Source organism: Fusarium phalaenopsidis (assembly GCF_050370095.1).
Source record: "Fusarium phalaenopsidis strain FUZ10S chromosome Unknown contig_32286, whole genome shotgun sequence".
Taxonomy (NCBI): domain Eukaryota; kingdom Fungi; phylum Ascomycota; class Sordariomycetes; order Hypocreales; family Nectriaceae; genus Fusarium; species Fusarium phalaenopsidis.
Genome location: NW_028145413.1, coordinates 901,489 through 927,988, shown reverse-complemented (window position 1 = coordinate 927,988; position 26,500 = coordinate 901,489). Strand labels below are relative to the sequence as shown.

General features: G+C 54.7%; 6 protein-coding genes across 6 annotated transcripts; 2 read left to right on the top strand and 4 right to left on the bottom strand.

Annotated features, from left to right (window-relative positions):
• Positions 1 to 1,310: 1,310 nt before the first annotated feature.
• Positions 1,311 to 2,110, bottom strand: LRP88_02598 (uncharacterized protein; the record flags this gene model as incomplete). Its single annotated transcript, XM_083239242.1, has 2 exons — positions 1,311 to 1,716; positions 1,773 to 2,110. 2 exons carry the CDS (start codon positions 2,108 to 2,110, stop codon positions 1,311 to 1,313), a joined length of 744 nt encoding a protein of 247 aa, XP_083104372.1.
• Positions 2,111 to 7,129: 5,019 nt separating this feature from the next.
• Positions 7,130 to 9,169, bottom strand: LRP88_02597 (Not1 N-terminal domain, CCR4-Not complex component-domain-containing protein; the record flags this gene model as incomplete). Its single annotated transcript, XM_083239241.1, has 4 exons — positions 7,130 to 7,190; positions 7,244 to 7,812; positions 7,894 to 8,844; positions 8,915 to 9,169. 4 exons carry the CDS (start codon positions 9,167 to 9,169, stop codon positions 7,130 to 7,132), a joined length of 1,836 nt encoding a protein of 611 aa, XP_083104371.1.
• A 1,087-nt stretch (positions 9,170 to 10,256) lies between these two features.
• Positions 10,257 to 10,903, top strand: LRP88_02596 (D-tyrosyl-tRNA(Tyr) deacylase; the record flags this gene model as incomplete). The annotated part of the gene is made up of 3 exons (XM_083239240.1): positions 10,257 to 10,430; positions 10,616 to 10,801; positions 10,865 to 10,903. 3 exons carry the CDS (start codon positions 10,257 to 10,259, stop codon positions 10,901 to 10,903), a joined length of 399 nt encoding a protein of 132 aa, XP_083104370.1.
• A 1,975-nt stretch (positions 10,904 to 12,878) lies between these two features.
• Positions 12,879 to 14,053, top strand: LRP88_02595 (cyclophilin-like domain-containing protein; the record flags this gene model as incomplete). The annotated part of the gene is made up of 2 exons (XM_083239239.1): positions 12,879 to 13,236; positions 13,293 to 14,053. The coding sequence occupies 2 exons, from the start codon at positions 12,879 to 12,881 to the stop codon at positions 14,051 to 14,053; spliced, it is 1,119 nt and encodes a 372-aa protein (XP_083104369.1).
• A 945-nt stretch (positions 14,054 to 14,998) lies between these two features.
• LRP88_02594 (uncharacterized protein) lies at positions 14,999 to 18,592 on the bottom strand (the record flags this gene model as incomplete). Its single annotated transcript, XM_083239238.1, has 1 exon — positions 14,999 to 18,592. One exon carries the CDS (start codon positions 18,590 to 18,592, stop codon positions 14,999 to 15,001), a length of 3,594 nt encoding a protein of 1,197 aa, XP_083104368.1.
• A 4,956-nt stretch (positions 18,593 to 23,548) lies between these two features.
• LRP88_02593 (uncharacterized protein) lies at positions 23,549 to 24,742 on the bottom strand (the record flags this gene model as incomplete). The annotated part of the gene is made up of 1 exon (XM_083239237.1): positions 23,549 to 24,742. The coding sequence occupies one exon, from the start codon at positions 24,740 to 24,742 to the stop codon at positions 23,549 to 23,551; it is 1,194 nt and encodes a 397-aa protein (XP_083104367.1).
• Between the last annotated feature and the right edge of the window lie 1,758 nt (positions 24,743 to 26,500).

Here is a 26,500-nt window from a genome sequence, read left to right as displayed (position 1 = left end):
GGAGATCCGATTGAGGAGTGCTGCGAGGGGTAGGCGAAGACCGAGTGACGGAGATAGGGATGGGGACATGCAATGGGGCTGGGTGCTTGCTGCATGGGGCATGAGGTCACGGGTTGTTTGTGCAGTGCGCGATATTGTGTAGTGCAGACCGGGGAAGCCTTCATGGTGGCACTGACATCAAGTCTGGGGAAAGCATTTGCAGGGAATACGGTGTCACGGGAGACAAAGGGAAGGATATCAGGGATCTACTTGTCTCTTTTCTCGTTACACACCCAGCCAAGGGTATGAGGCGGGCCATATGCCGTGATGACCAAATATCACACCGTAAAAGTCGAAAGGGACGGGAAACAGAATGTCAAATAATTGTGCCATTGTTGGGTACTGTAGCTGTAATCCAGAAGCCCCACACACAAGAAATACTACATACACGAGAATGAATACACACGAGATGCGCGCCGCGCAACGCAACACGCCCCCGGCAAACAAATCCGAAACCCAATGACATAAACAAGAAAAAACTCCCGCCGTCTATATAGTTAGTGCCGTAATATCCTTCCCTCTAAAGTAGTGCGGGTATCTCATATCTCATCTCATCCGTAAACGTCACAGCATCATGTCACTGCCAATAACAACACCTCTTATCTCGCTGCCTTGACTGAGCTGAACCCCAGCCCAGATCAGGTCCCAGTAAGCTTGTCCAGAAAAGGAAAGTCGATAGAAGAATGGAAGGAATGGAAGAACTGATGGTGCACACCACAGCCACGCTTGACATTCCCCGCAGCAGGGCCCCGCTTCTAGAACAATTCTCTCAAGTCAGCCTCATGAGCTGGGATCCTTGTCTATCCTGGTGGAGACGGGGATCTGCAGTGCATGGATGGGCGTTTTCGAGAGGTCCGGGGAGGATCCCTTGCTGCGTCCTGCAAAGGTGGTGTGGGCGACCATGGACTGAAGGAATGCGAAGCCAAGAGAAAGTATGCCGAGTAGGCAGACGTTCAATATGTAAACGAAAAGACCGAAAACGCCTTGATGCCCGAAGCCGTTCATGGTGGTGTGCCGGTCTTGGTGATGTACAAGGGTTCCTGCAGCCTCATTGCCAAGCTGCGAGGCGGGATCGAGAGCTGGGCTGGGTAAAAGTGCACATGCCGGCACATCCCGCCGTACCGATGACAGTATCGATGTGAAGCGAGCATATCGAAGCTGCAGAACCGTGCTGCGCAAGGCGCAATCATGATTTTAACCAGGTGCGAGACTTTGTGGTGTCTTGTGGTTGGTTGGTTGCATGAGCAAGGCTGTGTCTCTGCTCACCCCCTTCAAGATCGGCTGCGGCGCTTCTCCTTGCGCTTGGGCTCACAGGACCCCTTGCACTTGGGGCATTCAAAGTCGTCCTTGGAGATGTAGACGCGGATGAGGCATCGCGGGCATCGCCACCAGTTATTGGCATAGTATCGATCCTCGAGCCACTCTTCGTTTACGATGACGCCGCGCTTCTGGATATCCTCACGATGGTACTCGCGCAAGTGGTCGCGGAAGTGATCACGACGACGAAAAGGCTCGCTGGCGCGGGTGCATCGTGGGTAGTCGCAAAAGTGCGCCTCCTTGGTCGAATCGGGATTGTGAGTGTTCCTATAGTGGCGCTGAAGATCGGCAGTGCGCTTGAAGGGCTTAGCATTGCAGCCAGCGTAAAGGCATATAGCAGGAGCGTCTTGACCGGAGGGACTGCAGCGAGTTAGCTCAAGTAACAAGAGAAAGCAGTGGATAAGGGACAGACGTACCCATCACCCCGAGGAACAATGGTGTCCTCTGAACCTGCAGAGTAGGCTGAGGAATAAGAATCCTGATAGGCAGAGTCTTGCAGGTAGGCAGGGCCTTGTTGATATGCAGGATCCTGTTGTTGAGCAGAGTAGTTGACCGCCGACGGGTCATTGTAATAGTAACCACTCGGCATAGGAGACTCAGGGACGGTTGAGGCGGTAGAACTACCCCCAGAGCTGGCGCCCCGGGCAAGGGGGTAGGAGTAACTGTCGTATTGATACGCAGATGGCGACGTTGCCTGATCTTGGGAAGCCGAGGCGTCGTACCAGTAGTTGCTCTGCTGGTCGTAGTAGCTCATTGTGGCGGCGATGAAGGTGGCAGTAGGCCTTGAAGAAACAACTGATCTGTTGCAAGTATAGTGGAGCTATAACTTGGCTCCGTCAACGTGGGTATTCGAGGCACGGGTGCTTGAAAGGTCGAGCCAGCAGCTTGTGGATGACGAGAGTAAGAGATGGTGGCATGCAAGAGGCCACGAGTAGGTTATTGTCTTGGTGGTAAATCCCCAAACAATGATGTAGGGCTTTCTGCATGGAAGTCGATGCTGTTGATGTGATGGTGATGGTGATGGTGATGAGTGAGTTGAAAGTGAGGGCGGCCAGGCTGGTTATATGCTTGAGAGTTTGGCGTCTAGAGAAGGGGGGGTCTGTTTGGGCGGGTAGGCTAAGTAACAAGGCCGGCAGGGTGAGGCTCAAATCGCACATTGCTTAGTGAGGCGGAAGGTGAAGAGTCATGTCATACACAAAGGGAAAAGGCAACATGACCCTGAAACTGAAAGAGAACTATGCGGTGCCGATTCTGGTAGCTCTTGGCTGCAAGACCAAAGGGGTATCATTAGGCTTCTAGAATACTATATGGGATCAAGAACCTGGCTCGGGGAGGTAGTTATCGGGGATGCAGCAGGCCCAGCCACAGCCAACGCTTGATCTGATGGGCCCTGGGCGGGACATGGCTGACATCGACAAGACGAAACAAGGTCGACCACTAGAAGCCAAGACAACAAGGGTGGCAGTGATAGAGTGAATCGAGGGGGGGAGAAGAAGAAGCAGGGGTCTGAGGCGAAGCATCTGGCACTCACTGGCTCGTGATCCAAGTTGACACTTGTCGGTTGGACGGGCACTAGGTATGAAAGAGCCAAAGCAGATGACGACCAAAGGGCGCCGAGACACAAACGTGGAAACCGAGTTGAGAGGCGCTTGCCGGGCTTGGATAGCGAGGCCGGTGTCCCGAAGAGGAAAAGATGGTGAGGTGGTGATGCACAACTTTGAAGCTAGGAAGAGGGTTCCTGAGAGAACGAAGCTGCTTGCTTGCATGAGAAGGATCAACGGGGCCGGCCGCCTTGTACAGAGTACAAAGCAGAGAGCCGGGTCGACCGGGATCTGCGCGGTGCAAGGTACAAGTGGGCGTACACTGGCGATGAGAGCATGCTTTGCGCCAGCAAGACTCAAGGGCTCGACAAGAGAGCACGGGGTCAGGATCAGCAGCAACCTAGCCACTAGAGTTATCTTGGCCCTCGCGTTGTGGCAGCACAAATGTGCCCGAGCATTTGAACAGGGTGTAAGTAGCGCCCGGGCCAATGGCATTGGCAGCGAGGCAACAAAAGTGAAAGCTTAGAGGGGAGAGCCCGGAGGTCGAGGGAGAGCTGGTCCGAGTTGCCAGTGACGTTACCGGCTGGGCGGGTGCCATGAGGCTATGACATGGCCACGATGGGGCTGACGGAATTGATCGATAGGGCGGTTGACGTTGGCGGTTGATGGCACGGGTAAAGACATGGCGGCGGGAGTGGATGCGGGTGTGGCAGAAGGCGATTGGGGAGGTTGTTTTGGTTTGTGCATTCGGTAGGTAATCCACTCGTCGCGAGATAGAGATTACATAGTGGCAGTGCGCGACCAGCAAAATCTCGGTCGCTTCCAAAGGCAAAGCCAGTTTCAAGAGCCTGGGCGTTTTCAGGGCCACCTACGGAGTACATAGGGGTGTGTCGCTGGCGTCTTGGGCGTGGCCCGCAGCTGTGAAAATGAGGTGTGCTTGCGCCGCACAGAACGACCAGGGGCCGGCGCCAGCTGGTATGTAGGAAGATGCAGGGGAGATGTTGAACGTCGAAGGACAACGTCTGTAGCTGTAGCTGTAGCTGTCACCTTGGATCCGCGTCGGTGGGGAAAGGACGATGATTGCCGCAGGTCGCAGCGGGAACAGGGCCGTCTCTGCGACCTCGTCAAGGACTGAATTGATGAGCACTCGGTAACGGGAGGAATTAATTCAATCGTCGTTGCTAGGGGATCCATCTCGTCCCATCTGCCCCATCGCGGGTCAAGGACATGGGGTCTTTCAGACCCATCAAGACTGGGCCTTGACATAAGGACACGGTACTCGGTAGTATCAAACATGCGGTAGGGCCGTCGAATCAGGTTGAAAGGAGATATCGAAATCAATTTTTTTTGGTTGCATGGCTGAGGCAGAATAACGAGGCAGAAGGGAGAGTCCTACAGGTAGGACCTTCTGAGGCTCCCTACCTACGCCCTGGGCTTGCCCGGGTTAGTCATCTCTCACTGCCCTTTGGCAATGACGAGGAAAGAACGAACCAACTTGACATTGGCCAACTGGCAACCACAGCCTTTCCCAATATCCCTTCTCTCTTTGAGCATTTCCCATCCATCTATTCCCATCATCATCATCGTCATGCCCATCATGCACTTTCATGCGGTGGCCTAGATGCTTTGCATTAACACCCGTCGCGCGATTTGACCATCTCTGCAGTACAAAGCCATCCATTAACAACAAGTGGACCCAATAGACAGCTCGCCTTACTAGGAGGATGTGGCACACGGGACATGACATTACACGGCCAGCAACCGCCCATAGCGCACAAGCAAAGCACAAGGCTCAATCAACACCATGGGGATGAAGCTTTGGTGGGCGCACAGAACTTACTGTACCCCTGTTGATAGCTCAACGACCAATCGAATGGCACACCTTCTGCATGGATTCTTGCCTACCTCTGCTGCCTGGCCCAGAGAAAGTCTTGGTGGAGTTGCGATTGATCGAGCTGTGGCTCTGGTCAGTCGATCCAGGTACCTGAAGATGCTCAAATACAGTACCTACCTAACTGGCACATCATCGCCAACAACAATAAGCGACAATCACCTCAAGCGGATCAAGAGCACAGACGACGGACGGGCACGGACGATGCATCGCCATACCGCCAACTCCCACACCCCCGTCTCCCCACACTCTCGGTCACTCATCTGGTTGACCTACAGCACCTTACACGGCTGGTGTAATTGCCTCTGCATCACATCCGTTGCTGAGCGCCGCATGTAAGTCAATCCGGGACATCCCTCAGCCATTTTGCTTTTGCGAGAACACAGAAGGCAGGGCAGGCAGCCCACCAGAACGCCCTAGGCGATCAACCACCAGCAACACCAAGCAGAGCAACCACCCATGGACGCCTTGTCTCGTCTGCCTGACCTACCGGGTTCATCTCCGGCTCCTGCAAGTCAACACAGGAAAACTCTCCGACAAAGCCGTTGTCGGCGTCTAGCCTCTGGTTCGTCGATTTGGACTGCTTGCCGAGGTGCCGTTCGTTCCATGGAGCTTGGGGCGTGTTAGTGAGGCTGACTGAGGCAGTGACAGCAAACAGACGCAAGTTATCGGCTTTGGGATGGTTCGCTTTCTACCCAAGTCAATGGTTCGCCCGCTGCCTCGACGATTAGAGGCTCCACTGCAATTGTTTCCCGCAGGCTTCGCCCCTTCTTGTTCCGTTTCTGTCTTCGTTCCGTTTCACTCCCCGGCCAAATTCCGCGGTGAAGGCCAAAGGAGCTAGGGGAGACATTGTTCTGCGTTTGTTCGCTGTTCCGAGCTCTCGTGGATGATGCATCACCAGGTAGTGGCAGTACTGCGCCGCAGTCCCAAGTTGCTCCGCGGAAAGGGATCCGCCTCTCCGAGAAGGACGGCGACAATGACAAGGTGAGACGAATTCTAACGAGAGCATTGCCTCATTAGCCCTCGGCCGGCCGACGATTCGATTGGCTTGATGAGATATGAATGGATGACGATGTCACAAAAGAAGGCAACCAGAGGCGCCAATGCATGGGAGCCTCTCTTGTCCCGCCCGCCCTGGTTTCAACCAGACAGCTTGCACTTTGCCATGGCCCAAAGCAGAGCGTTAGGTTCGAGTTCACAACCGCCATGGATCAAGTCATACTCTTGTCAGTCAGGATTGAACAGAAAGGGTCAAGGGAGGAATCGAGACCACAAACGCAAGTGCAGTTGCCTCAGTTGAGACACCAAGGATTCTTCAGCTCGATTTCTTTTCTTTTCGGAAGGGACTGCGCATTTTTGCCCATCAGATGACTCTGCATTGCCACCTCGCTGATGGTATCGACATAGTCGCAGCGATGTTTTGTTGATGACCGAATCCCTAGCTGATGACTAGCGACGGCCAGCACATGGAAGAAGAAGAAGAAACCCAATTGCACAAGTTCAATTTCATCTTTCAACCTCGTCTCATCCCTAGATATATCATGCGAACGTATGCTCCTAATTCCCCATTCTGTCCTTTGGGCAGCAATGCATCTCACGCCGTTCATGCACTTTCACGCTTCGGTCCATGAGCGCTTCACCTTGATCGAGACCGAGGACGTGCCACGTTGACACACAGACACAACGAGATGGGCGTTGGGCTGAGATCTCACTGAGGCGCAACACATGTGGACGAGATGGCTTTGCACATGTTAACGCACCGGCGAAACGGGCCTCGGGCCTCACAACCGAATCTGGGGCTGTCCTATGGTCCATGTCAACCACCATCAAGTTAAGCCGTCTGACAAACTGCTCTCTGCGGAACAGTTCTCAACGAGGCGAGAGCCTGCCGCAAGAGCTTAGCTGGCAAGCAAGCCACGCATGCACCACACCATACACTTCAACTTGAGGCATACATACACATGACCAGCGGGACAACCCACACGTGTGAAGACTTGTTTCTCAGGGCTGCGTCGCCCGACACTCGAAAGGTTCCATATTCATATCTCAAACACTGAGGTTGCTAACGCCCCATGTAGCCATTTCGCACATTTACCTGTCCCAGAAAAAGCACAACAAGCGGCTGTAAAGCGAGGACAAGGGAAGAGGAAAAAAGATGAGGCTACCCCATGATACCGTCCCTTTTCTCACCCTTGTGCTCCCCATGAAACCCGCCGAGGGAGGCTCAAAAACCCATTGTACAGTCAGCCATATCCCGTTCCGTTCCATATCCATCTCTCTCGCGCAACCAGAATTACCTGCGGGACAAGCCCTGTCCCGCTTGGTCAAGGAAAGTGAGGCATTAGACCTCGTCCTCGAGAAACTTGTAGGCAAACTTGAAGTCCGCTTTTCGTCGGTTCATCCTATCATGTTGTCAGCACGCCTCACAATAAGGGGCCACTGGGGTTTCACATACCAAGTGCTCTCGTAGTCAAAGAATCGATACGTGCCCTGCTCAAAGTCCTCGGTGATGTTCTTGGGCTCCTCGTGTCGCTGAAACCATGTTTGATACTGCTTGTGGAACCGCCAGCTCTGGTCCTTGAGGGCCTTGGCTGCCAGGTACTGTTGAGGAGAGCCTTGCTTGTAGTAGAAGACGTAGAACAGAGTGTCAGGGTCGATCTTGGAGTACAACCTCGGGTCCTCGAAGATAGCGAGGGGCTCGCGGGGGAAACCAGACACTGTAGGAGGCACCGGGACGTCGGGCCGGTATGACCGTGGCACATCGGCGTCCTGGACATCTGGGCAAGTTCCTTGACTAGAGGTCATGATGCGCAGTGTTGAGGGTGCCGAAGGGGGTGCCGGACGCTTCCTGGAAATCTCATACGTGTCGACAAGGTCCTGCAGCGATGAGGGCAGGTGGTAGATGCACTCCTCCTCGGCCTCCTCGATTCGCTTGACACCGTTGGAAGCACCGTTTGTTTGGGGAGCTAGACGACGGTCAGCTGAGGGCTTGTACGGGAGATTCGCGTACGTACGCTTTGGCGACTCGGTGGCTTCGGGGACGGCGGGCTGCTTGCCAGCAGCCTTGGATCGCTTGGACGGCTTCACGGGAACGGGGGCAGGTACGGGCTCGGGCTCCGCGGCGGTGATGGCAGGTGTGGACTGTTTGGACTCGGCTTGTTGCGACGCGGGCTGGATCAGAGATGTTGCGGGAGAGTTTGTCGCGCTTGTTCGGGACTGCGGCAGCGGTGATATACTCGACGACGCGGCGCCGGGAGGCGGAGGTAACGGGGCAATACCCACGTTGTTCTTGTCGCTCGCGGCGGCCGCCGCTGCTGCTGATGCGTACTTGAGGCCCTCCCCGGCCGGCCGTGTAGGTACTGATGCTGGTTTCATCGGTGGGCCGCCTGCGCTGCCGTTACTGATTGTTGTTAGAGGAGCATGGAGGGTAGCGAGAGCAGGTAACGGCGACTTTGTCTGGGAGGATGTCCTCCGCGCTGAGTCGGCCTCCTTCTGCGCCTTCCTCGACAACAGCTTGGGGGGCTCGATGTCAGCTGTCAGATCCTCCTGCACGGATTGGGTGTCGAGGGACGAGTTCTTCTCGTTGTCCAGGCCCATGCCGTAGGTGCCTTCCTCGTCCTCGAGGTCCAGCTCCTCGTACATCTCCTCGTCCTCGATAAAGTCCTCGTTCATGCCGTCCGACACGTAATACCGGATGCTCTCCTCAAGCTCGTTGACCTGTTCGGGTTCGACGCCGCCGTTCTCGAGGGACCTGCGGATCAGCTCGAGCTTCCCTTGATGCCACTTGTGTCGTTCGATGACACGCTCGACCTCGGCGATGCGCTCGGCCTTGGCGCTGTTGTTCTTGCCCTTCTTCATGGTGGCCTGTATCGACTCGCCCTCGGCCTCGAGAGTCTCGATCTGCTGCTCTAGGTCGTCGACCATGCCACTTAGGAATTCGCTTGCCTCAACCTTGGCCTGCTCTTTGGGGTCGAGCTTGGCGGCGGCTGATAGGCCTTCCTTGGAGTATGCCTTGGTCTTCATGGCCTTTTCCACTGCCTTGAACTTTTCCATTTGCTAACCCGACCGGTCAATAAGGTGTTCTTGTTCTTCTCGGCCTCTGTCAGTAGCAGGCAAGGGGACCAACCGTCTCGATCAGCTTCCGGTGCTCCAGCAGCGGAGCCTTGTCCTTGATGTCGTTGCTAGCGGCCCATGTTTTGATCTGGTCCCTCAGCCGCTGGAGCTTCTTGATCTCGCGCTTGAGGTTGTCCTCTAGTTTGTCCTTTTGGGCGGGGTTATTCGACTGCTCAATCTTCTCGTAGATGGCACTGAATTCGGTGACTCCCTCGGCCACCTTCTTGAAGCACTTGTCGACTTCTTGTTGCAACTTTCTCGCCGCCATTGTGATGGGAGCGATGGAGCCTCGCGGGGGCGCACACGGGGTTCAATCGATGGGGTCGTCGTCGGTGTCGGGGGGGAGGGTTTGGTGATGGTTCGTTCTTTGTTGGCCTCGTCTCGTCCGGCTGTGGGGGATCTTGAGGGCGGGCGGCTCAAGGGCGGAATGGCGCGTCGCGTGGCCGATCCAAGGGTGGAGTGGATGGTGCGCGGCGCAGGAATGTGGTGATGGACCTCGTGAGGCCAATTCGGGGGTCGTGGGGGATGAAATGCGTCGAGAGAAGCGGTTCTGCTCGACTTTGCTACGTTGATTGAGGTGGGAAATAGAGTAATGAGGCCAAACAGCCGCAGGCGCGCGATTGGCTGACGTACCGCGGGTCACCTGGGGCGGGGCGCGGTTAGATGCCGAAACCTGTTTGGGTGGCGATTCAGGCTCTCGGGATGCGTTTGCGGCAGCGCGAGAGACGCGACGCTTCCGTGATGCAGTGTTAACTTGTGATACAGGGTTAGGTTGTGGAATTATTGGGTTTCAGGGCGTGCTTTGCGGTGCAGTTGAGGGATTCGCTATCGCGGGATACCTGAGGTACTGCTGGATGACGTGGGGTACACGAGGCTGCCGCTTGGCGTCGCTAGCACTAGGCGCATCTCACATGACACGGATTCACAGAAGCTATTGGAAGACGAGAGACGGCGTGCAATGTATCTATCCTCTGTAGACTATATTGTATCGGGCAGGAGTTGACGAAACATTTCGTGTTTGATAAGAGATAATTCAATTTCAGGTATTTCAATATCACAACCGTTTTTGCGCCGGTGACTCATTTCCGGTTTCATCAGCGTTGTCCGCTTGTCGATGCCAAGACTGCTACTGCTACTGGCTACTGTTATAGAGCTCGGAAGGGTTCCCGATCTTGGTTAAAAATTACCCGACTCGACAACTCAGCTCAAACATCTCGAAACGGTCAAGAATTCAGTTACATATCCAAATATGAAGGGTACGTGCAGACAAGAGCCCCCCGTCTCGAGACTGCGGCGCGGCAGTCGACAAAGGTGAAACGGCTGAGGGGCTCACACATGACACTCGAGCAGTCATCCTGCAGCGCGTGCTGTCGGCGTCCGTGACGGTGGACAAGGAGATGATCTCATCCATCGGCAAGGGCGTCCTGGCCTTTGCCGCCGTCGCCCCCGGGGACACGGAGAAGGAGGCCGACCTGATGGCGGCCAAGGTGCTCCGAATGAAGCTCTGGGACGACGATGAGGGAGGCAAGGTACTTACTTGAGTGTAGAAGGGGAACATGAACATGATCTGACAACCGAGAGCAGTGGAAGCGCAGCGTAGCTGACATTGAGGGCGAGGTCCTGTGTGGTAGGTTCAGCCCAACCCTCCCATCCCATCCCTCCTAGCAAGCCACGGTTGAAAGAGACGAGCTGATGCTGGGATGCAGTGTCGCAGTTTACGCTGCTGGCCAGTACCAAGAAGGGCGCCAAGCCCGACTTTCATGGCGCGGCCAACCCGGAGGAGGCGCGGCGGCTCTACCACTACTTTGTGCAAAAGGTGCGAGCCGGGTACCAGGAGGAGAGGGTCAAGGACGGACAGTTCCAGGCCATGATGGAGGTGGCTCTCGTCAACGACGGACCGGTGAGCCTATTTTCTTTTCTTTTTTTTTACTCGAGAGGCTTTGTTTAGGCTGACGACAAGCAGGTTACTCTAGAGCTGAAGAATGGTGCCAAGACTGATTAAGAGACAACGAGGCTGGGTCGATTGTTTTTTTCCCTTGTCTAGAGGATTCTATAGAGAGATGGCGAGAAAGTTGTTCATTAGGTAGGCTATAGAAGTATAGAGGAGGTTTGCTGGGGGGAAAAGTGTATGTGTGTTTCGGCCGCAAATCTTTAATTAGAGGAATTTAGTTTTAGATGGGCTGGCACCAACAATCACAGACAAGCTTGCGTTACACAAGAAAAAAGAAGGTGAAATTTCACATCCAAGCCTGCTTGCTGCAACTTGACGCAATCATTCATTACCCGGGGTGCCCGGACTTTGGCACTGGGACGGCTCAGGTTCTCTCTCCCGTTTATCAAAACGGCAAGACAAAAGACAAACATCACCAACAACAACATGGGCTAAAGACAAACGATTGGCCGATATGTAATCAGGATCTGCATCTCGCATCGCACGCAAGCAGAGCCTTTTGCTTCTTTTTCCTTCCTCTTTTCCCTTGCGTCCCCCCCTTCCCCTTCGAAGAGCCGGCCTTGTTGCCGCCTCAGAAAAGGTTGGCCCGCAAACGACGCAGGGTAGCATTCTTGTCTCAGACCTGAACAGAAAAAAAGAGGGCACACAGGTTCACCACTGGACGACTCTCATCAGACTCAGGACCAGGGGTCTCTAGACTGACAGCCCGGGGCCCAGGGACCAGCGAATCAGGGGTCTCGGAGATGTGTGCTGGTTTGCTTGCTTGCATTTTCCCTCCCGCGGAACGGACTGGACCCTGTTGGGCAGATTTTAAACAGCCCGCTCCGACCTAACGCTGGAGCAAGCAAGCAAGCCCTGTTGCGTGGGTGGTATTGCGTGCCGTCGCAGGCGTGCGTAGGCGCATCGGCAGCCCTATCCCCTGTCCGGTTGCTGACGGGGGTCCATGGTTAGGGAGTTCCACCCGGGAGCGGCACGGGGGTTGGGCGGGTGTGAATACCCTCCCGTGGGAGAGAGTGAGAGTGAGAGTGAGAAGATGGCTTTTGGGACTGCGTATGAGAGGGAATGAATGTGTCTTGGCTGGGGTGATACCCTTGATTGTCTGAAACATCTTACAGTTTGTCTCTCTGCCTCAAAAAAGAAATCCAGTTGTTCTCCATCCATGCCAAGACTGGTGTAACAAACGAGTCGATACTGATTCACCCTGTTGCATTTCTGGGCTTGATATTTGATCCCTCGATAGTAGCTGTATAGCCTTGTCTGACCGGGTACCCCCATCTCCCCCTGGTCTGTCAATCAACGCTTTGTTGTCTCTTTTCTCTCTTTCTTCAAGTTTCCGGTGATGCTTGCTTGCTTGCTTGCTTACGTCGATGAGGCTTTTCCCTTCAAAGGAGCTGAAATCGTTTGCCCTTGTAATTTGGGGCATCTCTATTCTCTGCCTCTTCTCATGTCATCCGGCTGAGCTGGCCGTTGGCATCTTTTCTCTTTTCTCTGCCAGACAAGAGAGAGAAAGGAAAAAGAAACGACAAAGCAAGACCAGACCACAATACCCCGCATTGCCCCGAGGCTGATGTTCTCGACTTGGTCCGAATCTATTTCGGAACCACTTTGCTTGCTGGATAACACAGGGCAGGGCGGCTAGGCTCTCTTGCTTCTGCCCACTAATAACCAAGTACAAGTACAAGTACCACACAGCTCTCTGCCTCTGTCTCTCGGTTATTCTCATCCTCTCGAGACTCAACTCAAACCTGTGTCAGAGAAACAACAACAACCCACCCAGCTTTACCCACTTATAAGCGCACGATCTTGGGCTCACTTGCATCGCGACTTTTCCGGAAGTGGAAAGGAAGCTCCCCTCTTCTGTTGCCTTCTCTCCGATTCTGCCTCTGCCCCAACCTTGAACGACTCGGACATCTAATAATATCTACCTACACTCTTCCCCCACCTTGAACCTCAATCTGACATCTACACTCTCTTTCTCTCTTTACCTTCCCCCGCCCGCTCTCCCTCCGTCTACTACAAGCTCATCATGGCATCCGAAGGCGATTCCCCCGCGCGACCCCGCGTCTACTTCGACATCTCCCTCGGCGGCAAGCCCGTCGGCCGCATCACCATGGAGCTGTACGCCGACCTCGTCCCCAAGACGGCCGAGAACTTCCGCGCCCTGTGCACCGGCGAGAAGGGCGTCGGCAAGTCGGGCAAGCCCCTCCACTACAAGGGCTCCATCTTCCACCGCGTCATCAAGCAGTTCATGATCCAGGGTGGTGACTTTACTGCTGGTGATGGCACCGGCGGCGAGTCCATCTACGGCAACAAGTTTGACGACGAGGCCTTTCCCAAGAAGCACGAGCGCCCGTTCCTCCTGTCCATGGCCAATGCTGGGCCGAGTATGTTACAATGATACCCCGCGATTTCTCACTCTCACGTACTGACCCCTCCATAGACACCAACGGCTCCCAATTCTTCATCACCACCGTCCCCACCCCCCACCTTGACGGCAAGCACGTCGTCTTTGGCGAGGTCCTCAACGGAAAGTCCATCGTCCGCCAGATCGAGAACCTCACCACCCAGTCGGGTGACCGCCCCGCCAAGGAGGCCCTGATTGCCGACTGTGGTGAGCTCAAGGGTGACGCCGCCCTCGCCGCCGATGTCAAGCAGCCCGACGCCCTCGGTGACCCCTACGAGGACTTCCCCGAGGACTGCACCGACACCCTCGACGCCCCCGCCGTCCTCAAGATCGCCGCCGCCTGCAAGGACTACGGCAACACCGCTTTCAAGTCCGGCAACTTCTCCCTCGGCCTCGATAAGTACCAGAAGGGCCTGCGCTACATCAACGAGGAGCCCGAGCTCGACGGCCAGCCCGACTCGCTCAAGGCTGAGCTCGAGGCTCTCCGCTTCTCCCTCAACAACAACTCGGCTCTGCTCAACATTAAGCTTGAGGCTTGGGACGACGCTGTCCGCGCCGCCTCGTCTGCCCTCGACGTTCGTGGTGTCAAGGATGCTGACCGCGCCAAGGCTTTCTACCGCCGAGGCTTCTCTTACATCCGTCTCAAGGACGAGGAGGCTGCCCTGCGCGACCTGACCCAGGCCAACGAGCTTGCCCCCAACGACAGCGCCGTCACCAGGGAGCTCAACGCCGTCCGGACCAAGGCCGCTGCCCGCGCCGCGAAGGAGAAGGCCGCCTACAAGAAGTTCTTTACCTAAAGACTTGGGAATTTTTGCAAAGACAAAGAAAAAGATATAGAAGGCGCCTCCGTTGCCGAGGGAGGGAGGGAGAGCAAGCATTAAAATCGGCGATGTTTTGAGACATGACATGGAAGGGGGAGGAAATCCATCTTTTTTCAAGTTAACAGCACCTTGCCAGGGACAGCGGGTAGGAGTCGGCGCCGAATGAGATACCATCCAATTACAATAAACCACATTCAAAGACTCGTTTTATGTGTTATGTCTAGTTGTGAAGTCGTTGCTGCTCGCCATGTCTACGGATACATGCACGTCGATATATATCCATCCCCTGACAAGCACAACTTGGGAACAACTCTTGGGCATCACAATAGACATGCTCCGTGTCTGTTCTTTTTTGTCTATGGACTGAGGTACACCAAATAACCCACCCCAAGTTTCCCATCCCAAAGTCTTTCTTTGACTACCTAATTCCATGCAAAACGTCCCATCTCTTCTATTCAACCTTTGCGCGAGAAAGCTGCACCGAAACAACAAAGTGGTATTTCCCCTGCCTCACCAAGCCACCCGTGGCAAACATAAAAAAAGTGTAGACAACATTGGTCTCGTTTCACCTCATGCACCCTTTTGTTTTGCCCCTGGACTATGATTCCAAGGGTGATATCAGGGTGACGCACGAGGTGAAAAAGGGGGTCAATGTTCCAACCATACAAAGGAAAGATAAAAAACGCCTCGCATGTGAGTAAATCATGTTTGCCAACCTCCCCGTATCCCCACATCCCAATACTCGTGTTGTTGATATAGGAAAAAAAGTTGTGGAAGGGAGTATGAGACAAGGAAAAAGGGGGGGAATTGTGTGTGTGGTATAAAAATGGTCCTTTCTTCTTTCTTCATCAAGTCGTGAGGTTGTAGAGAGAGCTAGCTCTCCATCATGCTGTTGTAGTGCAAACTGTCATGTCATATCCTTCACTTGTTGTGCCGTGGCTCCTTGGACTCGGGGCTTTCTCCGCGACCGCCGATGCGCATGATGCCGCTGAGAATGGTGCGTCCCATACGTCCATTCTTGGCCTTGAGCGTGCTGCTGGCGCTCGCGCTCGCATGCCGCAGACCACCAGGCTTGCGGTGCTCCCAACCCTCTCGGTGGTGCCGGCGGTGTTCCTTGCTGCGTCGACGACTACGTGTCGCCGTGTTATTGTTGTTGTCGTCGGCAACCTCGCTGCCAGAGCTGCCTGGAGTAGGCTCGTAGACGTCATTCCAGGCTGTGGATGAGCCACCATACGAGATGGAGAGCGACTCGATCAGGGATGCTTGTTCCATAGACTCGGTCAGGTCGTCTGTGGCTGCGTATGAGGCGCATTCGTGAGCGCGCTCCGACTCGACCTTGGCCAAGCAGGCATCGGCACGCTCCTGCAGAGCAAAGCAGACGTCGTTGAAGGCGAGGAGTTCGTTATCCACCTCGTCCTTCTTGTCGTCAATTGGGTTTGCGTCCACCCAAAGCTTGACCAGGCCAGCCAGATTCCTCGTGTCATCAATCAGGTACGGAAGGCTCGGGAAGCCCTCCTTGGAGGTGGGACTGAGTCGGCCAAGGATGGTGACGGGGGTGCTGTAACCTGCGGGAACAATGATTGCGTTGCGGTCTGCAGGGATGCTGCACACCTGATCGATAAAGTCACGGACAGCTTGTCGCTGTACGTTCAAGAATCGATTCATTGGCTCCATCCACTCCTCTCGCTTGCCAAACGTCGACAGGTTCGCTAGCTTCTGCAGGGCCTTCGCAATGAGAGTGAACGTTCGCTGCGCTTGAGGTCGAGGGTGGTCACGTAGAAGATTGAATAGCTTTGGTGACAGAATCGCTGGGCAGATGAACCGAAGGAACAGGAAGCCAGACACTGACGTATACGTGACGGTACGGAGGAAGTCACCGTAACGATCCTCAGCAACAGCGCGGATGTACTTGAGAACATGTCGTAGCTCAGGGGGGAGCCGGTTGGCCGAGTTGGCGATGCATTTCCACACTTCGGTCGTGTAGTGGATCAGCACAGTCCAGTGTTGATCAAGATCTCCTTCGTGAGGGGTCTTGCTGGGATCCACCTCGCAGTTCGGATTGATTTCGTTGATCTCAAAGAGCTTCTCTTGTAAGATGTCTTCCAGATACTCCTTGCCCAGGCGTCGCATGTGAAACTCGAGAGATTGCGTGAGCAGGGAATTGCCTCGGAAAAGAAGGTTGGCCTCTCCAGCTAGAGACTTGCTCATATCTCGTACAATGAGCTCCCGATCGGTTCCCGAATCGATAGAGTCGTTTGACTTGAGGCGGCTGCTAAATCGATACTTCTTCATCGAAGCCTGGTTTCCAATGCCGTCGATTTCGTCTTCTACCAGTGCCATCAGCCACTCGCTAGCAGATCCTGAAACCTGAAAGATGTTGAGGAATAGCTCCGATAGTCGTCGCAGGTGTCCCGGTAAAGCCGCAGAAACCTGGTTTGTCAAGCCTGCAGGGAAGCGGTGAAGTATGTCCGACAGGGGCTGGTATTCTTTCGACAAGAGTACGACGTGTTCATCATGTGTCACTCTGATCAGCATTTGTCCAACCGACTGGTGCTTCTCGTCATAGATGTGAAGCCATTGCTCAGTATCCTTGCCGCGCTCGAGCTGCTCAAGTGGAATATCAACAGCACCAACCACAAACTCCTGCAGGTTTCGAGTTCTGGGAAGTCCCACAGAAGCTTGGAGGAGATTGCTCGAGCTGTCGAGGTTGCCCTCCACCCTCTTCAACACAACAGATAGTAGCGGTGTCGTTGGGGGCAGATCGGTAAACTCGCACTCCTCACGCCAGAACGGATTCTTGGTTCCCGTCTTGGTCGTGGTTCTCGCTCGAACTTCGCCATCTAGTATAACTTCGGCTAGGTAATTGCCGACCAGGGGATCTGGCTCCGGGCGTCCCGGCCTTTCTGGTATGGGTGTTTCAAATCCGCTCGGCTTGGCCTTGATCTTGGCTTCTGTAACCCTGACGCTGATCGTCTTTTCGAGTCGGAACACCTCGCCCTCGTATTCTGATTCTAGATCGTCCAGCTCCAATATTTGGGAGGCGTTGGGGTCATCGAGCTTGTAGATATCCGGCACCGCATATGCTCTCAGGAGACACAGCCAGACCTCGAAGTGAACTCTGCTATCGAGAGCCAGGTAGACTGGCCGAAAGATGGAAAGATGTGTAGATGTTGATGCGTAGATGGGGAAGATGGCAACGCAGTATTCCTCATCAAGCACCGTTCGGTCGAGCTGCTGGACGGCACACCGTGAGAGCTGTGAGAGGTCGATAATGGACAAAACAGTAACGTCATTCTCCGTCAGCAACTTGAATTCTCCATTATCCTGGAGAATGCATGAAACTCTTCTCCACGAGGTAGTCGGTGAGCGGAGATCCCTAGTCGAAGGCCGCTTAACGATCGCCCGGGGTGAAACGGCGAGGCCCTTGTCCCACAGCATAACCTTCCCAACCTTGATGATGTTCGTGGGCCTGTGCTTTTCTTGTGACCAGCCATGTCTCCGGAGCTCCGGTCTCATCGGCGATACCTGGCTGGCTGGTTTACCGTTGGTGAGCTTCACGCCGGTTGGGCGCAGCTGTTGCCAGCAGAGCAAGGCTGCCAGCCATAGATCAAACTCTTCCGTCACCAAAGGGCATATTAGAATTTCCACCGGAGGTTGGAGACACACCAGCTCCAGACACTCCTTGGTCAACTCAGGATAATCCACGGGGAGGACCCTGCAGCCGCGCAGATCAGATACCAGAGGGATATGGAACGGGCCGTTCTGGCCCGAGTCAAACATGAGACATCCTTTTTCCTCCTCGATATAAGCCACGCCGCTGTGCCATGGTCCTCCCGTCTCACCCTGGTACTCGATTTCACCGCGCATCCGGCCACATAGTGTTCTCATTAAGAGGAGAACCTTGTTTGCATCGTCGGTGGCGATGGGTAGCGGTAGCGAGTCGACTGTCGGTGGAGGCGAGATAAGAGGAGAGGTGGGACGAGACGATTGCCGCTTCATAAGTCTTCGGCTATTTTTCTTGTCCTTGGCGGCTGCTATCGATTCCCGCACGGAGATAGCAGAATGGTGCAGTGAGTCCAGCGAACCGGACTGTAGCTTTGGTTCGTCTGCGGGATGTAATGATCCCGAGGAGCTTACGCTACCAACGCGATGTCGCTCTGAGGTAGGAGGTACGCTCCTCTGGGCTAACATGGAGGTGTCCATGGTGCGCGTCCTAGGCCGCAAGCTGCCGCTCGTATGTCGCAGATGCCGCGGGGGACTGGATTCGCTGCTTTCGTACGATTCACTAAAGACATCATTGAATATCATGCCCTGTCGCCTCGAAGGGCCCGAGGGAATGGTCCGCGGCGAGCTCTGCTGCGAGGTGGCTCCACGAGAGGACTGTTGAGAGTCCCCAGAAACGCTGAGGGTCGGTGGCTCGACGGGCTCGGGGGTGACTGCACGGATGGTGCCGGCGGCGTTAATGAGGGTAGATCGAAAGGCGGACCTCAGGTTGGAGGCGCTGGAGCGCTCCATTTTGGGGTCGCGCGGGGGGTTGAGCTCGGAGCTCGAGGTCTGATTCCAGGTCAGAGAGTCGCTAGAGGCGCCAGGTCGTAAGTGGGCTTGTCCGTCCATATCCAGCGGTGGCAAGCCTATGCCATTGCCGATCCACATCTGCATGCGCACGCTCGTCCCGCATTGAAGACCTGAGGAAGAGGGAGGAGAAGTCGGAGGAGGCGGCGACGACGATGGCGGGCTGGACGTGGATGTGGATATGGATGGTGCTTGTGCCTCGGGTCGGAGTGCAGTGCGGATGGCGTATAGGTGAGGTTGTATTCGCTATCGCGCGGGGTCTGATGGGTCTCGGTGGTCGGCTATCGATATCGCAGCGGCAGAAAAAAAAAAAAAAGAGGTGTAAATTATCGCAGCTGTCGTCGTTGCCGGGTTGTTGAGAAAGAGATCCAAATGGCACAATCACCGGTTGCGGGGAGGAGGGCTTAGTCTCGGCAGAGAATGGCAAGCTGAGGGGAACGCGCGGGACCGGCAGCTGAGCATGCTCATCTGCACTGCACGACGGACGGACAGGACGGGACGGGTTATGAGAGTGATGTGATGGATGGATGGCAAGTTCCGAGACCAAACCAGATCAGATGGGACGAACAAGAATACGCGTGCGCGCTCAGATAAAATGGTCGTCGTCAGGTGGTTTTAAGAGGGATCGAAAATGTGCGGTGAGTGACCTCGACTTGTATGATACAGCACAGCACTGGGCTGGACTGGGATTGGGGGACGACGGGGAGGGAGGGGGGAAAGCTGTAGAAATTACTACACCCCGAGGCCAGGCCCGATGGATGGATCAAGTTGAATCCAATATGAGCGAACGACGGGAGTTGGGGTCCGTGGGCGTGGGTTTGGTTCGGTTTTTGACCCGTAGGTAGAATAGTCTAGGTAGCCCAGGTCGCCACACACGCACTTTCAGTAGCTTCAGTCGAGGTACGTTTCAGCGCCAGTTGGAAAGGCCAGACGGAGCCCACGGATGATAAACCCACAGTCAAGCAAGCACAGGCTCAAGCGCAGGCACCGGGTTTCCAGCCACCCCCGGACGGGACGGGACAGAGCTCGACTCTTGTAGTAGTAGATGCTTGGGTAGTGAACAATGCCCTTGTTAGGTTTGTTGCCCAACCGAAGCCAACTGCCGGATTGAGCAAGACTCGATGTGATGATGTTTACAATAATTCCAAGAAGCAAAAAGAAGCAAGAAAGGAAAAGAAAAGAAGGAGTAAAAAAAAAAAAGCCAGAATCTCTCGTCGACTTGCTTATTCCGTCTTGGCCTGGCTTCGAGAAGCGGGGGAACACAGCGAATGACGGTTTTCCTTGCCGATCACACAAGGGACTCCAATGGAACGCCATGCAGCCCTCTTTGGCTTTTTCTAGCAGCCTAGGCCTGCTCTGCCCAGAAACTTTTTTCTTCTTGTTTCTCCAGAAACCCTTTCTGCTACGGAGTACTGTTCCACGCTTGGAAAGGGAAAAGAGGCGAGCGAGGGTGCCCCCGAGACACCAAGGCGGGCCGTAGCGAGATGCTTGTCTAATTATCTAGTGGTTGTTTTATTAAATAATCGGCGACTCGCAGCAGAAACACAGACACCACACCAAAGAGGGATCGCTAGCACCAGCGACGACGTTATCGTCAAAATTGACCGGGGATAAGAACCCGGAGCAGTGGAGGGGGAGGCACACACCAAGAAGAGGCCCTGGTCCCAGTTCCCAGTGGAGAGGTGGAGCTTGGAGATGTTCCATCCCCTTGTTCGGGATGGAATTGGACGAGGTTCCTCTGTGACTACAATTACCTAGGCAGTGAAGTACTCTCTTGCATTGACTCGGCGGAGCTTCCGTTCTCATGGATCACATCAGTAGTCAACCCCTGAGGCCGCCGGATCGAGCCCTGAGACGTCGTCTAGAGGCAAAGTATAGAATGTTCCGTCAGCCCTTCTTGTTTCTGCCATTGTTCCTGTGCTACCCTACCACCTCAGACACCGCCCCTCCGGGTACTCTAGCCACTCACCTCTCGCCAAAGCACCCTTCCCTTGGACGAGGTTTCATCCCATGTCGCCTGTAAGCCCAGTTTGTTTCTCAAGAGAGGAGCCCACGGCATCCGCCGCCAGTGGGGGATGCTACCGTCTTTCGTCACGGAGCAGGGATCCTCGGATGGTTTCTTTCCCCCCAGCAAATGGCACTCAATGCGTGAAAGATGGGTCGAAAGAATAATCAGGAATGACCTATGATAGAATCTATAAGACAATGCACGTCTTATTGTGGCAGAGGCTTTAACCCCCCCCGGCCCTAGCTCACGAGGCAGGCCGTCTCTCGTGCTCAGACGAAATCCCAGCACGGCCACGGGGGCCACCGGGAACAAGGGACCAAAGCCCATCATCGTCCACGGCCAGGGATCCAATCTCAACGTTCACTAGCCTCCAGCGGGATTAGGAGGGTCGACTCGACCCGCGTTACATGGTGATTAGCCCTGACAAGAGCTATAGAAACAGGGCAAAAAAGAACGCTCGGACGTTGAAGAATGAAGAAAAGAAAGAAAGAAGAGGAAAAAGAAAATAATCCTCCAGACGGGGCAGGATGTGATTCTTCCCCGATTCACGCAGGAACAAATGCGACTGGTCCGTTTATGATATCGTGCCTTTTCTTGACTTGCTTGTTTCTGCATCTCGCACTCAGACTTGAGCAGCCGCTAGCGCAAGCCGGGCAGGGCCTTTTCTTTGTAACATCGGCTCTCTGCTCCGTCTTTTGTCAGTGGTCAGCAAGGAAAACCAACCCGGTCTCTTGACTAGCACCGGTTTTGACGGCCGATTGATTTCCCAAGATAATATCACTGGGCGCGATATGCGCTTCTTGTGCGGGCAAAAAGAAAGCAGTTGTCGGGCCTACCCTTTACAGCCCAATAATGGCCTCGGCATTACTCTCCTGGCTAGTGGTAATAGCTGGGTGGCCTCAAAAGCCACGAACCTGACCGTTTCCTATGGGATGGTCAGCCTCAACTCAGCTCTCACTCACATTATCTCCTCCCCTCGTGACCAGCGAGCCCAATGAAGCCTGACCCTACCAAGTACATACATGTTCCAAAAGCAATGACGATAACCTCCTGAAGATCTTACAACAGACAAGAGCACAGTGTCTAAATCACCTCGATCAACCCCTGAAGAAGATCCAACAAAGCCACGCGACAAGAAAAGACACAAAGCTGTTGGCTCTGTCCTGTCCCGCCAGCATGCAACGCTCCCACGTGTCGCATCTTGGAAAAAAAAAAAAAGGGCCTCAAATCTTGCTTTGACGGATCTCACCTGTCAGGGGTTCCCCTTTTGCTGCATTTGCTTTTTGTATACAGAAAAATGCTACTGCAGCAATGCAGAGCTACATTTACGCCAGAGCGCATCTTCCCGCTCAGATCCTTATTTTCCTTTTTATTGTTACGGTTCTTTTCGTCCGGTTTTTTTCTTGGAGGCCACCCCCCTTGATCAACCTAACCGTGTGATATTCCAGCACCGAGACAAGCCAGGGGGGGTTTAAACTCTTCTTGTTGCAAGGAACATACACAAACAAGGGCGATGAACCAATTACTGGGGGTTCCTAAACATAGATTTTTTCCCCTTCCCGCCAAGCCCACCTTGTCCCAGAAAACAAGAGAGCGGGCGGGCCCATCTTTGCCGTGAAAGAGGTCCTGGGCAATTAAGCACAGCCCATCTCTCGACCCAAGAGTCGGCGACATCAGTTCATACAGTAGGCAGCACACAGGCAACCAGAGGCCCTTACGCAAACCAGTTTACCATTACACACCGCTTCCGTTTGGACAGCCTCAACCGTGCTGCTGGCGTCCGCCCCAACATGTCCCTCCTGAGAGAGGCCCAAGATATCCATGTCTCATGTGGTGCCACACCACCGGTTCCAGCCCACCTTGTCATCCACATCATGAAAGGCAAGTTGAAATGGATGTCGTCTGCCTGCAACATGGCATGGCATGCACGGCTACGAGTAAACTCGGCATTCCGTGTAATCGCGGAGCCCTTGACCCGGGACGAGAATCTCCCTCATAATCTCGGCAAACGCGAACCCCTCCCCGTGTCTACTCGAGACTTCTGTGCTTATGAATAATGCTTTTTTTTTCTATTATTGTCGTGAGCTTCCAAAGTCTAATGTCCTTTGTGGCTTTCACGGATCAAGCCTCAGCTGTCAGAGATGAGTGATAGACTCGACGGTCTCGCCGCGTCCGAGCCAACTTCCTCATGACATGTCTGCAACAGAGTCAATTCATCAGGGTCTCGGCTGTAATGTCTCCATGTCGTCACGATTCTGCCGCTGATGCCTATATCTCGCCTTTCGAAGCTGTAGTCTCGGAAAAGGACGTGGTTGTACTCATTTTCTGTGGCGAGGGAAATCCCTTGTTGACGTGCCAAATATGATATTGGATACATGTGCAACATGCGCCTGTCCACCACCGTCACCATCCCCCCTTTCCACTCCTCTGCTATGAACTGCAATCGAGGTAACGCAAAGAAAAGTCGGCCGTTACCTCACTGCCATCACAGTCTCCCTGACAAGACCGCTTTCGGAGGAATAAAGACGTAAAAGTAAATTGACGAATTGATTGGACCTTGAACCATCACCTTTCATCTGCAGAATATTTGCAGTTTCCATGATAGCAAAGGACAAGCAAAGACCAAGAAAAGTATAACATGTGCGTAATCCCGGTAGTGCGCGTAGAGTATCTCGACGCCTAACGAACTTTCTCTTCCAACTCCCAATTGCCAGATTCCAGAGTCCCCGGTGCTCGATCGATCCCTATCAAAATGACGATCCCCGTGGGGTATCGTGGTTGAAGTGAATAATGTGAAGTGAAATCACCAAATAGTAAAAGTGTTGCAGCTGCTGTGTGGATATCATCTCGTCTCTCCTCATCTGCTCTACCCCCTCCATCTCATATCGCCCTTAACGAAGGTTGGACCCCTCGATCGGGCTTGTGGGATGGCTGCGGACATTGCTCAGATCGGTGCTACCAGTCCGTCGGAGAGCTTGGCTCATGGTCTCGATGTTGAGGTCGTTTCCAGCAACACTGAGCTTGAGGTTGGCCGTGCTGGTGGGACTTCCCAGAGGCTTCCGAGGCGGGCTCAACTCAATACCCTTCATACTACCAGGGTTGCTTGTGGGAGGGCTTGTCTCGGGCCCCTGGCTCGATACTGGGGATCGGATGGGCGAGGGAGATCGGTTGACCGCTGCTGGTAGAGACGTGAGCCCTGCGAGGTGGATGCTGTCACGGGAGCTCGCAACGCCCGCGGGAGGGTTGTGCTCGGCCTGTACAACATCGGCAAAGGAGATGAAGGATAATCGGCGGACGTCGGAGGAGTCGAGAGACCCGTAGTTGGAGGCGTTGTCGGCCGAGACAGCATCTCGATCGGCAAAGGAAGCGAGCTCTGCTGCCCACTCACTAGCCGACTGGTCGTACAATGGAAGGCCGTTGCTGGCCCCCGTAACCGTCACGGCGGCGGGTTGATGCGAGCTGTGCGTCACAATCTCCACCGTGTCAGGGTCAAGCTTCTCATTCGTGATGGCCTCGGATGCGTCGTCGAGCACGGGGGGGATGTAGTTTTCGGTCTGGATATGCGTCGGGATCGCCGGGGAGTTCGGCTTCAGTACGGTGCTATCCTGGACATCACGCTCAAAGATCTGTGACGTCGCAGGGGAGGAGAGTCGTGGGGAGCCGCTGAAGCCGCGGCCCGGAGACGAAGGCAGGACAAAGGCCTGGTCACTGGGCGCGCTCCACGCTGTCGACGAGAGCTTCGAAGCATCCCGGGACATCAGAGGCGGGCTCGCGGCGGCCGAGTTCGAGTTTGAGGGAGTCTGAGACTGGGACTGGGACTTGGGTTCAGATTGGGATTGAGATTCGGGCTTGGACTCGTTGTGGGACTCGGATTTGGTGAGAGACAGTGTCTTTTTCTTGCCGAAACCGAAGAAGCTACGCTTCTTGCTCTTGGGATCCTTCTTAGTGTCTCCCGTTTGGCTGTCTGGCTCCGTCATGAAGTCGCTAGCTCGAGGTGTCGAGTCGCCTAACCGTTGGTCGTCGGCGGCATCGACAGGGGCGTATGGGTCACCGCGGGTGATGGGAGCTGCTTCGGCGAGGCTCATGTTGATGGATGAGCCAACGTGTAAAACGGCGAGAAATGATGACGGTGGCCGTGGTTGAAGGTGCGTGGCAGGAACTTTTGGCCGTGCAGTGAGGAAAGTTGTCTGGGTGACTGACTGGAAAACAAGGTTGGGTTAGTGACGAGGGTTGGGAATGCAGATCTGGGTCGGCAAGCGAGAGGAGCAACGAGCCGGGACAACAACAAGAGAGACCGGGAGGAAAATCTCGAAATAAAATATCACAAAAAAGTTCTGTCAAAGCGGCCGTGCGGCACTGAGACCTAGAGTGACGCTGCCCTTCAAGGACGGGAGAGACATTGAATATTAGATGCTGCACATACCTAGAGGCTGTGACCTGTAACAGTCCGTAGCTCCCGATCCAACACTCGAGGCAAGACCCGCTCCGGCCAGCGCTAGTTGTTAGGGACCAGCTAATCACGGCAGTGCCGTTGTCCGTTCTGCCGCCGTCTTTTGCTTTGGGCTTGCTGGGTATCGAGGTCCGGAAGGGGGAGCCACTCGGAGGGACGAGTGACGCAATCTGGTTAGGTGGACGGCGGTCGGGACTTTCGAGGTTCCAGGTCAGGTCGATCAAGTCAACGACAAGGAGAGAACTTGTGAGGTCTTGGGCGTCGACGAAATCCTCGGCGGATGCAGCCCAGGTTTAAAAGCCAGACAGCCCCCGTGAGATAGCGTGGTGGATTTAGTGGATGCGAGCCTCAGAGGGCAGGGCGGCTGAGACTGCTGGGCGCGCTATTGCTGCGGCAAGGAGCCGTTAACTCTTGCGGAGGGCGAACGACGCAAGGTTTGTTGTTGTTGTGTTGTTGGTGGTCGTTGCTTCTGTTGATTGTCGCTCGCTTCGTCAGCGACAGGGTTTCTTATTGTCTGTTTGCCGTCGTGTTAAGGGAGAAGAAGAGTCGAGAGACGGGAGTGAGAGAGGGAGGGGAAGAATTGACGGGAAGGGCAGGTAAGGCAGGTAGGGGCCCGACGGCGTAGGTGGCTTTGGAACGTCGAGTCTCGTCAACCTCTGAAGGATCAGCGCACCTTGAGCAAGGCACGGGATCAAACGTGTAGCGGCAAAAGATTGCACTATCAAGGCCACTATGGGGCAACTGTGAGTCGTACAGGAAAGTGATAACCCGTCAGGCCTGACGAGAGATTTAATTCCAGAGCTCGAGCTTTTGAGCACGAGACGAGAACATGCGGGCGCCACGAGGTTCCCGACGGACAGATGCTAACAACACCATTTGTTTGATGGCATCACAAAAACCTGCTTGGAACCAGCTTCTAGGCCATCATACACGACATCCAATGCTTCTAGGCCCAGCCCAAGCTCAGACTCGGCTCGCGTTTTGCAATTCCACCGCTCTCCAACCCTCTGTTGGCCCGCTGCGCCTTGTCCATGCCCATGCCCTACTCTTACATCTTCGGCACCGTGCTGCATGAATTGATATGCATAGGTTGGACATGGGAGCATCTCGTCAAGCAAGTCATGCAAGGCAAGGCACAGCGCACATCGCACAGCCAACCATGCCTCGCCCAATATCCCGTGGAACCCATCCGAATAAGAAAAAAAGCCAGTGCCGTCCCAAAAAGCAACAACGGAAAGAAATGGGCCACGACTGACTCCCTATCTCAGATGACCCCGATCCGATGGGCTGAGATCGGGCTGGGTCGTCGCGTTATGCCTCACCTGTGTTGCGCTGTGCTGCGTTGCCAGCTCCTGCTTACACACTCACACAGCCTCGACAACATGCGGTTTCT